Source organism: Arachis hypogaea, chromosome 15, assembly GCF_003086295.3.
Source record: "Arachis hypogaea cultivar Tifrunner chromosome 15, arahy.Tifrunner.gnm2.J5K5, whole genome shotgun sequence".
Taxonomy (NCBI): Eukaryota; Viridiplantae; Streptophyta; class Magnoliopsida; order Fabales; family Fabaceae; genus Arachis; species Arachis hypogaea.
This window is the reverse complement of record NC_092050.1, coordinates 141,807,998-141,821,081: the sequence shown is the minus strand read 5'-3', so window position 1 is coordinate 141,821,081 and position 13,084 is coordinate 141,807,998. Positions and strand designations below refer to the sequence as shown.

At 30.4% G+C, this 13,084-nt stretch overlaps 2 protein-coding genes across 4 annotated transcripts; one reads left to right on the top strand and one right to left on the bottom strand.

Moving 5' to 3' along the window:
- Window positions 1-1,344: 1,344 nt before the first annotated feature.
- LOC112750984 (uncharacterized) lies at window positions 1,345-5,978 on the top strand. Of its 3 annotated transcripts, none has more exons than XM_025799934.3 (11): window positions 1,345-1,575; window positions 1,643-1,735; window positions 1,844-1,908; window positions 3,369-3,423; window positions 4,055-4,141; window positions 4,444-4,528; window positions 4,627-4,722; window positions 4,922-5,106; window positions 5,174-5,262; window positions 5,496-5,595; window positions 5,701-5,978. In XM_025799934.3, the coding sequence occupies exons 1-11, from the start codon at window positions 1,525-1,527 to the stop codon at window positions 5,743-5,745; spliced, it is 951 nt and encodes a 316-aa protein (XP_025655719.1). In that variant the 5' UTR covers window positions 1,345-1,524; the 3' UTR covers window positions 5,746-5,978. The 3 variants fall into 3 exon arrangements, with proteins under 3 accessions (XP_025655719.1, XP_025655718.1, XP_072073131.1); XM_025799933.3 differs by having other exon boundaries at window positions 1,401-1,575; window positions 1,656-1,735; XM_072217030.1 differs by having other exon boundaries at window positions 1,460-1,575; window positions 1,629-1,735.
- Window positions 5,979-9,195: 3,217 nt separating this feature from the next.
- On the bottom strand, window positions 9,196-11,832 carry LOC112750982 (uncharacterized). The gene is made up of 5 exons (XM_025799932.3): window positions 11,518-11,832; window positions 11,322-11,371; window positions 10,736-10,862; window positions 10,050-10,154; window positions 9,196-9,944 (listed from the first exon to the last, which is right to left on the bottom strand). Exons 1-5 carry the CDS (start codon window positions 11,630-11,632, stop codon window positions 9,322-9,324), a joined length of 1,020 nt encoding a protein of 339 aa, XP_025655717.1. The 5' UTR covers window positions 11,633-11,832; the 3' UTR covers window positions 9,196-9,321.
- Between the last annotated feature and the right edge of the window lie 1,252 nt (window positions 11,833-13,084).

Genomic DNA, 13,084 nt, shown 5'->3' with positions numbered 1-13,084 from the left:
GGATCTGAACCATCAGATGATCAGTTTTCATCAGATGGTGATGAAAACAATGATTAAGATGGAGCACTGGTAGGGGATAATCCACATAATCCGATAGATTTGTCTAGTGGCAGCAGTTTATCATTGGAGGTCGATGAACACATTAACGCGTCAAATGAATTGGCTGATCCTAGGTAATGCTAGATGTAACTTTTTTCCTTGTGTTTTGGATTTTAATATCATGGGATAGCTTGCTATTTTTTAGTGTGGTGACTAAGATTCATATTATCCTGAATTAGATATGCTCCAGAGGTTTCTTATAAAAAGAAGATCACAGCTTCGGATCTCGGACAATCTAGATTGGTAACTTGATCTCAAAAGAGTGTTTTCTTTTTTTTTCCTGCAAGCTTATTTGATGTTCTTCCTAAATCTGCTATTCATTGTGTATGAAAATATTATGTTTATGTTAACTATGAATTATTCGTTGCAGTATTTGGCTTCAAAATTTGTTGTGTATCTTAAATCATCTGGAGATGGTTCGATTTGGACGATCACCGGTCCAGATTCCAATGTAGAGAAGAATGTGTTCTTTTTTCACTTACTGAATAGTGAAGGAAGACGTGGAGAATGAAAATTTGGGGTCGGATGGAGTGAATGTTGTAGAATATACAATTTAAAGGAGGGTGATATCATTACTTTCAAACTCAGCTTGATAGCTAACCGCCAGATAGAGTTATCGATTCAGCGACGTTAGGCCTCCTATGTATAACTCTATTTGATGGATATTTTGAATTATATGTTAAGTTGTCTTGGACATATTTTATTTTTTGTTTAATGAACAAATTTATATATGTTGTATATATTTTGTTTTGCTATTAGTAAGTATCTTGACGTTATGTGTTTTTAAGATAATACGTAATAGTAAATTACATCTCTATTGAACTTCTTTTTTTTTTTTTTATTGTCTACCAATTATTTGAATATTTTATTATCTTACAAAATATGTTATACTATTTATTGACATATTGAATAATTGTTGTAATTTATTTTTTTATTTTAGTGTAATGATAATTTTATAATTATCCAAAATTAATACAACATATCTATTTTTATAGAATACATTTTAATTAGGAAAAGTCTAGGGGGCCAGCAACTTTTCCAAATTCTGGCCAGCATGTAACCAGCAAGAAAAAGTGAGTCATTGGATGAAATCTCACACCAATCTCACACCATTAAAACCATCATTGATAGCTATTTGATGGCTACAAATGCCAAAAATTGTTAACCCCTAGCACTCCTCTTTTAATTATATTCTTAGTATTTTTCTTAAAAAGGTTTAAATTTCGTGAATTCCGTACAATGTACGGATTATCACGCCAGTAAGTACACGACAACACAACAGAACATAATTTTAACCTCTATGTTGCTAAGGTTACCGGAGCAATCTATAATAGGAAATGAAGTGGAGTGTTGCCTTCTCAAAACTCATAACTCATCTGAGCCACAGAGCCGGTGACCAGTGCTTGTTTGTTTTTGTTAGTTGCGATGTCTATCGACCTCAAACTCTCGCGCTTCAATCGTATTTATCGCCCTTCGGTAACGCTCTCTCTCTCTCTCTCTCTCAAATGTTCTTAATCGATTATGATTAGGAATTTGACTTCAGGAAGCACTGGAAGGCAAAATCATCATTAAAACGCAGTCTTCAATTTCCCACTATGGAATTCGCCTTACTCTCAAAGGATCCGTCAACATGCAGGTTCACCCTTCTCTTTCGCTACACTAAAAAGACGCAAACTTTATAGTTAGTATTTTATTGAAGCTTTAATTCATGGTTTTGTTGGACTTATTGTTGTGTATGGTGAAGGTTCGTGGAGGATCAGCTGGGGTTGTTGAGTCACTCTATGGAGTTATTAAGCCAATCCCTATTTTGTAAGTTTGTTTCTTGTTTTCTTACTGTGTAATTTGACAAGCAGAGTGTCAATTTTATTGATGTTGTTGATTTTCTTTTCCTTTCAAAATATGGCAAATAGTGTTATTGATTTATTGCTTCCTTGTCTAAACAAAATAACAAATTGTAAATGATTTCTACCTTATTCATTTTTGCATATATGATCTTTCTCGATGAGCCAACCGTAATGCATAACCTTGTAATTATAGATTTGCAGATCAGTCTGCTTATTTGGGATTTGATTCAGTTTCTATGTGACTGTGATTAACTTACCGGTCTTTGACTAGGTAAATCTTCATGAGAGACGATACTTAATATATATATATATAAAACAAGAAGATAGTAATGATAAGAAGAATTCATGAGAGTACATTGTATCATCTATTGTTTTCTTTTTGATGGTGAAATTGGGTGGCATTTCTGTTGGTCCCAGATTTATTTGGGGCTAACATTAGTCCTCTAAGTTTGCTTTTAATTTTAGCTGTTAGGTTGTTTACTTTTAGATCCAACAGTGTGTAACTCAACTTGTATTTATGCTTTTAAAATTGGCAAATTATCCCTGTAATTTGTTAATTTTGCGAGTAAACACCCAATTTGGTCCATGTATATCTTCCTAGAGGACAATGCGACCCATGACAAAAAAAAAGGGATAATTTGGCCCTTGATCCTGTTTGTCGTGAGACAACATAACCCTTTTTGTGAAATCCACCAAACTTTCCTAGCTGGCTTGTTATTGTGATGAAATGACCATTTAAGTGCCGTGCTAGAGGGGGATTAGGATTGGTCAGGACCAATTTGTCACTCATGACCCCACTACCACCACCCTCCACCTCCACCTAAACCCCTCGCCCTCAGCACGGCACAACCCCACCGCCTCTGCCTCCGATGGGTCTTAAACTGTCATCGCTGCCTCTGCTGAAATTTGTGATCTCCAAAATTCTGAAAGACTTAATGTTTGATTTGATTTTCAAATTATTATTAAACTTAAATGGCACAATAAAACATTGAGTTTATAATTGTAAATAACATTATTGGGATATATTGTAATTGAAAAGAGTTACATTCAATATTGCAATAATGAGTTAATTTTTTTTTTTTTTTTTGCAAATAAAAAAGTTTAAATGCTTTAGATTAAAACTAGGAAATGGATATTGCCACTCCAATTTTGATAATCCCACTTCTTTTTTCCACAAATTCATAAAAATATACAATGCAAAAGAATCATGTGTGGAGTGGCATTATCAAAAATGGAAGTGGCATTATCATTTCCCTAAAAACTAGTTGGGACCAACATAAACGCCATCGTGAAGTTGGTTGATAACAATTATGCTTTGCATGATCACTTTCATTCAAGCTGATACTTTGCTAATAGCACTCATAAGGAATTTCTGGTGTTACAGAGAGGAAAATATGAAACTTGTTATGACTAACTTGTAAACAGGAATAGGACCATCGAGGTTAAACCTTCTGGAAAGATTGCTTCGGGCACAACAGAGGTAATATATCATTAGTGAATGAATAGAAGTTTCTATTTATTACAGTTTTGTCTTTTAGACTACTTATCTTATTAAGGCATGATATCTAGTATCAGCTGTCAAGTGGATAAGATATTGAGCTAGCCCATTGTGTTTTGTTTCCCAAAGAGGTGGGCCTGGTGCATGAGGTTCTTGTTTTGGGGATAGAGGAATTTAACTTGATAAAAAAGATAAGCATAACCATATGTGATTCTGCAGAGGTTTTCTCATAATTATGGTAAAGTTCAGTTAAATATCTGATTTCTAGACTTGCAACCATCTGGAAGATTAGGCTTTTAAGAAGCTGTTTTGTTATATGATTTTACCCCTTAATGAGTGTCTTGTCTCATCTGGATTTACTTTCTCATTTTTGCCAAAAATATGATACTGTCCTACGAAACAAATCTGATCTCACTGTTCGAATAACATAGTTGGATTTGTTCTTGCAGTTCCTGTCTTAAGTTGGCTTTTCTGAACAAAATAATATTGTGAAATACTATAATGTTCTTTTGAGTGAAAATTTAGTACCATATTTGACAGGTTTTCCTATTAATTTGATTTAACCTAGTTCACTGTGTTCATATTCATTTAAAGGTTTGCAATCTTGTCGCAGATACCATTTTCAGTGACCCTTAGACAGCAAGGTGAAAATTTGGAAAAGTTTTATGAGACTTTCCATGGGGCAAATATAAGTATCCAGGTAATGTAATGGAAGATGCTTTCTTAGCCAACTGATCTACACGATTAAATTTTCACCACCATTCCTACTATTGATTATTATCTCTCTTTTTGACATTTGGTAAAGAAGTTGGCTTTGATCTTAATCAAGGTTGAATATTTTTACACTAATAAGGTTTGGTGATGCCATATGGTTCACTGATGGTGTAAATTCTTAGAATTGAAAATTGATCAAAATTAACTCATTTTACACGTGTAAGTCTCTGTTTTATTTATTTAACTTATCAACTAATTTCGACAGTTGGTGATTGATAGCCTTTATAGTATTTGGTGACTGTAGATGTGACTCGCGGATACTTACATAAATCTTTGTCAACAACAATGGAGTTCATTGTTGAAAGTGATAAAGGTATAAGTTCGTTGCAATCAAATGTTCTGTTTTTATACATTTATTCACGTAAGCATGATTAAACTACTAGTATTTCTTTTGTTTGTGGATTTTTTCAGCTGATCTTCTACAACGGCCAATTCCTCCAGAAATGGTCATCTTCTACATAACCCAGGACACTCAACGACACTCTCTACTTCCTGAATTAAAATCTGGTGTGTTGTTCTTTTATTTAAGGGTATACTTTCTACTCAGGCTTCGTTAAAACCATTTATCTTATTGTTTTCACATTTCTCATTTACTGTGGCAGATATTAACTTGCTTGTGTTTGTTGGTAATAAACTTGAATAATAGTATTTGCAAACATTTTAATGGAAAAAATCATGAGGTTAATGCTGATGTATTGTTGAATAGGTGGATTTCGGGTGATGGGGAAGATCTCTTCTCAGTGTTCTTTGGCTGGTCCTATTAGTGGTGAGTTAACTGTAGAAACATCTGCAGTTCCGATTCACTCAATCGACATTCAGTTGTTTCGTGTTGAGTCCATTCTTCTTGGGGAGAAAATTGCAACTGAAACATCTTTGATACAAACGACCCAGGCAAGTGATACAAATTTAAGAGCATTTGAAATTAAAACAATGTTTTAACTCCCTTTCCATTTATCAGATAGCAGATGGAGATGTATGCCATAATTTGACTATGCCTATCTATGTAATACTTCCACGGCTTCTGACGTGTCCAACAACTTTTGCTGGGTAAGTGTCTTGTTCTTGATAATTTCCATTCAGTGTATTGCACAATAGTAATTGTTGCATTTTTTTGCATGTGATGTGCTCAAGGATACTCAGTAAACTATATTTCCATTTCATAAATAACCTTATAATAAATTGTTTCTTATTTGTTTGCGAAAATTCTTGGATCCTACACTCCAAATCTTGATGGCTCGATGTCTATTGTTTTATTTTATTCTTTCTCTATTTCCATGCAGTCCCTTCTCAATTGAGTTCAAAGTTGCCATTGTCATAAGTTTTCAGTCAGACCTATCTCAAGTGCATAAGAAGACTGACTCCAGAACTCCAAAACTTTGGGTAAATTCAGTTCCATTTTCCCCAAATGGCAGTTCATTTATCATTTAGTGTTCTTCACTTTATTAAGGATCCTTTTGTTTTCCAATTTCCTTTATGAAATTTCAGCTAGCAATGGAAACATTGCCGCTCGAGTTGGTCCGGACAAAGTAAGGTTGTGTATAAGAATGCACCAAGCTATAGCAGGCAGGAAGTGGATATATTGTTTGATATAACATTTGAGTTGGTTTCGAGTGAATTGGCTTTCCATTTCATGTAATGTAACTTCCCAAGATTTGGAACAGTGATGCACACTGGAAAAGTCTCATGTATACTTTACAGGTGTTGATTACAACCATATGAACTATATTAAGACCTGCACGATACGTGGAGAGTTAAATTAATTATATTATATAGTATAAATTTAAAATGCTATATATATTACTTAGGGATATATTAAATAATATGTAAATTAATATTAAACTTAGAAATTAATTTGTAAGAAATATTGTACAATATATTTATTTAATTTGACAATTTATATATGATTCAATAATATTATTATTCAACAAAAAAATATACAAAAGATAATAATTGTATTTAATCATTATTTTGTAATTTAATTGAATAATAATATGAATTAGATTTTATTGATTAAGAAATTTAAAAATTTTGTCTAATAGCATATCAAAATTAATTTAATTTTTATAATGGTTGATAATAAATGACAAATTTAAAATTAAAAAAAAATAATTTAAAATTTAATAATTATAAAAAATAAAATTATAAATAAATTATACTATAAGTAATAAAACATTCAAATGAAATTTATTCATTGGATTTCATATAATTATTTTTTATTTTTTTTAAATAGTTTTTTTTTTGTTTTTTAGTTATATTTAAATACTATATTACAACAATAAAATTATTAGATAAAATATAAGTATGAATATTATTAATATTTTTTATAATTAAAAATGATATTTAATTTTTAAATTTTATTTTTTATGAATCATGACAACATGTATTTTCAATAATATTGTTATAACTAAATAATATTAAAAATATAAATTGTTAAAAGAAAAAAAAATGATATATAGACGACAAAAATACTATAATTTATAGATACAATTACACAAAGAAATAAAAAAATTAACGAATGTAATCACACAACCAATTAAAAAAAACTATGGTCATTTATCAAATTCTAGTTGTGCAAAAAATTAGTGAGAATGAAGAGGAAGAAAGAGAAAGATGTGGGAAATTATGTGAGAGGAGATAAAAAAAATGTGTGAAAGGAATGTTGATTTATATAATAAATATAAGAACGAGTGATGAGTATGAAAGGAGAAGAAAATGAATTAAATTTTAATTAAATTTATACATATTAAAAAGAATTAATATTAACATTGAAAGTAATAGTGTAACCTACAAAAAATAAAAGCTAAAAGAATATAAAAAGTTGAGGTTTAAAAAGAGATGGATACTCTTATGAAAATTTTATAATTATCATTATGTAAAAAGATATTTTATTTTGATCATTAGATGATAGATTATATAGGACTTAATTTTCATATGCTATAAAAATGTTACCTTTGTTTAAAGTGTGACAAAATAAATAAGTTACACTTTTTAAACCAAGACATGAGAAGATATTTTTGACATCTTCGTTGGAATAGTTGCCTTAAAAAGAATTCTATAATATTATAAAAAGATAGGTTATTACGAGGAGATAAAATTATCATAAGAATTCTATAGTATAATGCAAAGATAGAAGATTATTCCACTTAAAAAAAAATCTTATGTGACAACATAGAGTGAAATCAAATGTGTAAGAATGATTGTGAAACTATTTTGTGTAAGTAATAAAAAAAAAATTCAATTGAAATTTATTCATATGATTTCATATAATTATTTTTTTTAAAATAGTTAGTTTTGTTTATTTTTATTTATCTTTTTTAGGTTATATTTAAATATTATAGTACAATAATAAAATTATTAGATAAAATACAAGTATAAATATTATTAATATTTTGATAATTAAAAATGATATTTAATTTTTTAATTTTATTTTTTATGAATCATAATATCATGTATTTTCAACGATATTATTACAACTAAATGATATTAAAAAAACTATAAATTGTTAAAAGGAAAAAGAAGTGATATATAGACGATAAAAAGAATATATAACTCACGAATACAATGAAAAATCAATCACCAATCAGTCACATTGTATAAGAATATGCAGCTGTAGTGTTTACAAAAAAAATTGATTATATTGCTACAAAAAATTTATTGTTTGGCTATTATAGGCTTGAGTTTGATATAATTACGATAGATTTTATTTGAGTGATGAATTATTTTGTTAAAGATACGTGTGAAATAACATGTATATTATATACAAAATGTATTGTACCGCTTTTTATGTTTCTGGAGCACTTTTGAAACACAATAGCGTCATCCTTCCATGACTTTTGTTTCAGTACTTAAAAATATCGGGGGCCTCCTGGATCCCTTTTTTTTACAGTAATTTTTTAGTCTTATAGACCAATAATTAATCCGTCACAAATTTGAGTTTATTTAAGGGTTTGTTGCTAATCTATAATGCACGGATAATGACACGACACGACACTGGACACGTCGACACGCGAATTTTAAAATCTTATAAGATACGGAGACACGCATACATATAAAATATAAAGTATTTTTTAGATATATCGTAATGATATTTTGATATTTTATTGATATTAAAATATAAATTAATTTTTTAATTATTTTTAATGTCTTATTTTAATTATATCAAGTATTTAAAATATTTTTTATTTTAATAAATAATAATATATACTATATCTAAATTTATTTCAAAAATATATGTTAAGAATAAGACTGGACACGCTGACACGTGATGACATTTAGGTATGTCCAAGCGTGTACGAAGAAGAATTTTTTACTTTTTATTAAGACACGGTTGGACATAACAGACACGACGAGTGTCGGTGAGTGTCATGTCCGAAATGTATCCGAAATGTATCTGACACACAGACACGACAACTCAACGAAGTGTCCGACTGTCCGTACTTCATAGCGGCTAACCAATGAGTTACTGCATATATGTTAAGGAACAAAGGAACACTAATTCTGGACAACATATTCGTTTTACTTTCTATAGAATGATTAACTAAGGTGAACTGAGTGACTCAATGAGAGACAAGAAAAAGGGAGGAAAAGAAAATTGAAGTGTGGAATGCTTGGTTAAAATATCTTCGGACTGTCTGGGAGTAATGAAGTGCAAGGAAACGACACTAGTATGGATTAGAATTTTGATAAAATACGTAGAACAAATTATTACATTAAGATATGGAGCCATCTGTCGATAGCAATGCTGGTTGTCTTCTCTTATTCGGTTAATGGGTCATGTTTTGTTTTTGAGTAAATGGTCTTTGAATAGTTTTTCCTTTATACTGAACTACATTTCCTCCACAATCTCGTATGTTCAGATTGAGATTTGAACTTGCATACTTATTTTAGGTGTTTTGAGATTTATGCCTCAACTTACTCTTTCTATGTTGATATTCTTAGAACGGTATAGTCTTGAAACTGTAACATAAAGAAGGCAACACATTTATGTAAAACACAAACACACATTTTACTTATTGTGAGAAACACCATTGTTCAAGTTCCAAACCAAAACATGGAAACAGAAAAAAGGAAAAAACGTCTTCCTCATTCCAATGCCACATCATCACTTTACTCTATTGAAAACTCAAACAACATTGAATGTTGGTACTTCTCACCAGGTCTAACCACAACAGATGGGAAATTTGGCTGGTTTATGGCATTAGGGAATCCCTGAGTCTCCAAACACAGCCCTGCATGCTTTCCATATACGGCGCCTCCTTTTCCATTAACACCATTGACATAGTTTGCCGTGTAAAACTGCATGCCGGGGGCATTTGTCCACAAGTTTAGCACTCTTGAACTTGAGGGATCCCTCACTTTGGCAGCATGTTTCAAACCTGCTTTTTCGTCACCACAATCAAGCACATAGTTGTGATCGTATCCCATTCCAACCTGACCAATGGTGTTGCCTATTCTATTCTCAGTGGTAAAATCAAATGGGGTGCCCTTCACCGGCATTATTTCACCGGTTGGCACAGTGTTCTGATCGACTGGGGTTACATGATTCCCCCATATCTGAATGGAATGGTTAAGGACGTCCCCTGAGTTGTGGCCAGCCAAGTTCCAATAGGTATGCTGAGCTAAGTTAATTATGGTGGGCTTGTCCTTTGGTACTCCTTCCATGTCAAGCCTCATAGTTGTTCCCGAAATGAGCGTGTAAGTTGCAGTAACAGTAATATCCCCAGGATAACCTTATATAGCGGTGAAAAAAATGAAAAAATAAATAGATAAAGGGAAACAAAAGGGCAGAATAACTGAGACACTCAAAAGTGAGAGGAAGAAAGAATAAATAATACCTTCCTCTCCATCATGACTGTGATATTTAAAAGTGATTGATGGGGTTTCACCCTTTTTATATTCAACAACCTCCCATACCTTCTTATCGAACCCTATATTTCCTCCTAAAATTGGAAAACAGAAATGGATCAGGCACACACAAACTTTATAACAAAAACAAATAGCTGTCTTAGAAAACACTTGCGCTTTTAGGCTATTTCAAATTCCATTCCATAATCATGTAATGTTATTGGTGAAAAGAGCAAAAGAAGGTTTATCCAAGAATGTTAGGTGGTCCACCTCCAGCATTGTTGAGAACAGCTATACAATGTATTTTTGTAATATATAACGAATCCTTAGACTGATATGATCAGGATTAAAGTGTTTAGACTAGAGTAATTTCCTACAGAAAATGATTGAGATTTAATGCCATTTCAAAATTCTATTGGAGAATTATAGTGTTAGTGTACAAATTGCAGCTTTGTTTATTGCCGACAAAGCATCTCTCAACCATGAGAATCCTTTCTTGCTTTACCATAATTTTCAAAGCTGACTCTTGCAACAGATAGTCAATCAGATAGATATGTTAAAGTCATAGTTCGCAACTACAGAATTAACATGATCCTAACCAAAATGCACACAGATATGAACATACTATACATGTGGAGCAGAGGATACGTAGAAATCAAGAGTGTAGAACTGATACCATGAAGACTGTTTGGGGGTTTGTTGAGAGGCAAAGAGTACTCAACCCCATCAAGTGTAAACTTTCCCTCCTTAATTCGGTTTGCTACGCGACCCACAATGCAGCCGAAATAAGGAGCAAGACCTTTCTGCATGCATAACAAATTCGACAAATCAATCATCAAAATAAAACTGAGAAACCGAATTCTAGCCTATCCACCAATAGCTTGGCAAGAACATGTCAAATCATGGTGGATTGTTATCGACCATGATTCAATATTTTCTTGCAATCCACTGTATCTATCAGCAAATATAATTATAAAATTAATATCTATAAAATAAGAAGAAATTGAAAAAAAAAAATATTAATAATTGTAATAATATCAATCGATCCCTCTACTATATGGATAAATGTAACTTGTCAAGGCCTTTCAGAAACGCATGATATTGTTGTTTCAAACTTCATAGATAGAAACTTGAAAAAGAGAAACACAATGCACATCAATTAGATAAAAAACCAATCTAATCAAATGCATAACTAAACTAGCAATTGCGATTCAAATCATGATCCATTGAAAAACAAAAATGAGGATTTGCTTAATTTTCACCTGATATGATTCAACGGAATCGAGGCCAAGAACAACGTCAGACAACGCTCCTTTCCACACAAAAAATAACACAACTCAGTTTCTATCTTTGATAATTTAAGGAAAAAAATGCATGCAATATCAAATTAATTTAATTCATGAAGATTTTGAATGAAGATTAGAGGAATTGAGAAGGGAAAAGGGAGAGAGCGGAAACCATCTTTGCCGGGAACGGAGAGGGAGATGATGGTGCATCCGAGGTTGGTAACTTTGACGTCCATGGTGCCATTGTTGAGCTCGAAGATCTCAGGTTTCTGGTTCTGATCGGCCATTGTAAGGGAAGGTGATTGAATCGCCGGTCTCAGTCACTGAGTCACTGAGTTGCTAGGTGGATGTGACGTAACTAAATGAATATACGCTTTTTGTTTTCGATGTTCTACTCATGAATTGAGATTTTGAGGTGTCAGGTTATGAATTTATGATTTCGTTTGGATAATCATTTCTCTATCAACAAGGGCGTATGCTGTTTGACTGTTGAAAAGATCAATAGCAGTTTTTTATTCTTTTGGGTAAAGTTTTTTTTTTTTTTTTTGAAATTTGATAAAAATTTTAAAAATATTTTTAAATTTTAGTTTGTTTTAATTTTGTTTTAAAAATTTTCGATTTAGAATTTGAATTTTTTAAATTTTGAATTTTTATTTTAGAGAATAATTATTGTTGAAGTAATTCTAAATTTTTTGAAAAATTAATGACCAACTAATAATAATGTATGACAATTACATGTAATTTGCTTGTATTACTATTCTTAGGAATATATTTGATACAAATTAAAAATTTTTAGAATAAATTAAAATAAAATAAAATTTAAAAATATTTTTAAAATTTAGATATATTTTTAAAAAAATTTTGAATTTAAAAAAAAATATACTTTACCTTTATTCTTTTAATTTTGGGATTAATCACACGCCTTCGCACATTCATTCATATCTTGTTTCTTGAAGTAGAGAGGTTTTTTATTATACAATTTTATTTTTTATTTTTGTATTGTAAATTTTGATGTTATTTTAAAATTATTTTTTAATTGAAAATTGAGTTGAAACTATTTTTTGTTTCTAAAAGTAATTTAAAAATAGACATTATGGTAAATAATTTTATTAATTTTAAAATTTAAATAATTATATTATAAATTAATTATTTTTTATTTATGTTTAAATTTGATTATATTTTTTGTTTATTAATTTTTATTAAATTAATTTTAATTAAAAAAAAGAGTTTGGTGAGTAGTTTCGGCATACTAATCCACCATAAAGTAAGAGGACTAAAATTTTAGATCCAACTTATCTATACCAATATATAACGGGGATACACAGGTTTGGTATCCAATTTTTTTATTTTTTTGTTCTTATTCTTTTTTATTAAAAAATGGGTCTAACTATAACAGAACTAAAAGACTGAACCATTCCTAACTCCTAACTGAACCACTCCTAATAAAAAAACTGACAGCACGTACTCAGGATATATAAATAATTATTAATTTTATTTTTATCTTTAAGTGATTAATATATCATTATAGTACAATAACTGATAGTATATAAAATATATTTATTTTATTAATTAAATCTACACCATATGGTTTACATATTTTTTTTGTCCAATATTTATTTTTTTAAAAAATTACATCTAAAAGTGTACTCATTAATCAAGTTTATACCAATACAATATATAATAGACTATACCAATATATAATTAGAATAAAAAAATTTGGTATCCAATTTTTTCTTACT

Bases quoted from the DNA above. Each gene is read 5' to 3' on its own strand.
- LOC112750984 (XM_025799933.3), top strand. From the start codon at position 1,437: ATGAAGTGGAGTGTTGCCTTCTCAAAACTCATAACTCATCTGAGCCAC. The intron at 4,142-4,443 runs GTAATGTAATGG...TAGCCTTTATAG, and splicing joins GGGCAAATATAAGTATCCAG to TATTTGGTGACTGTAGATGT. The intron at 5,596-5,700 runs GTAAATTCAGTT...ATGAAATTTCAG, and splicing joins CCAGAACTCCAAAACTTTGG to CTAGCAATGGAAACATTGCC.
- LOC112750982 (XM_025799932.3), bottom strand. From the start codon at position 11,632: ATGGCCGATCAGAACCAGAAACCTGAGATCTTCGAGCTCAACAATGGC. The intron at 10,155-10,735 runs GTATCAGTTCTA...TTCCAATTTTAG, and splicing joins ACCCCCAAACAGTCTTCATG to GAGGAAATATAGGGTTCGAT. The intron at 9,945-10,049 runs GTATTATTTATT...CCGCTATATAAG, and splicing joins CAGTCATGATGGAGAGGAAG to GTTATCCTGGGGATATTACT.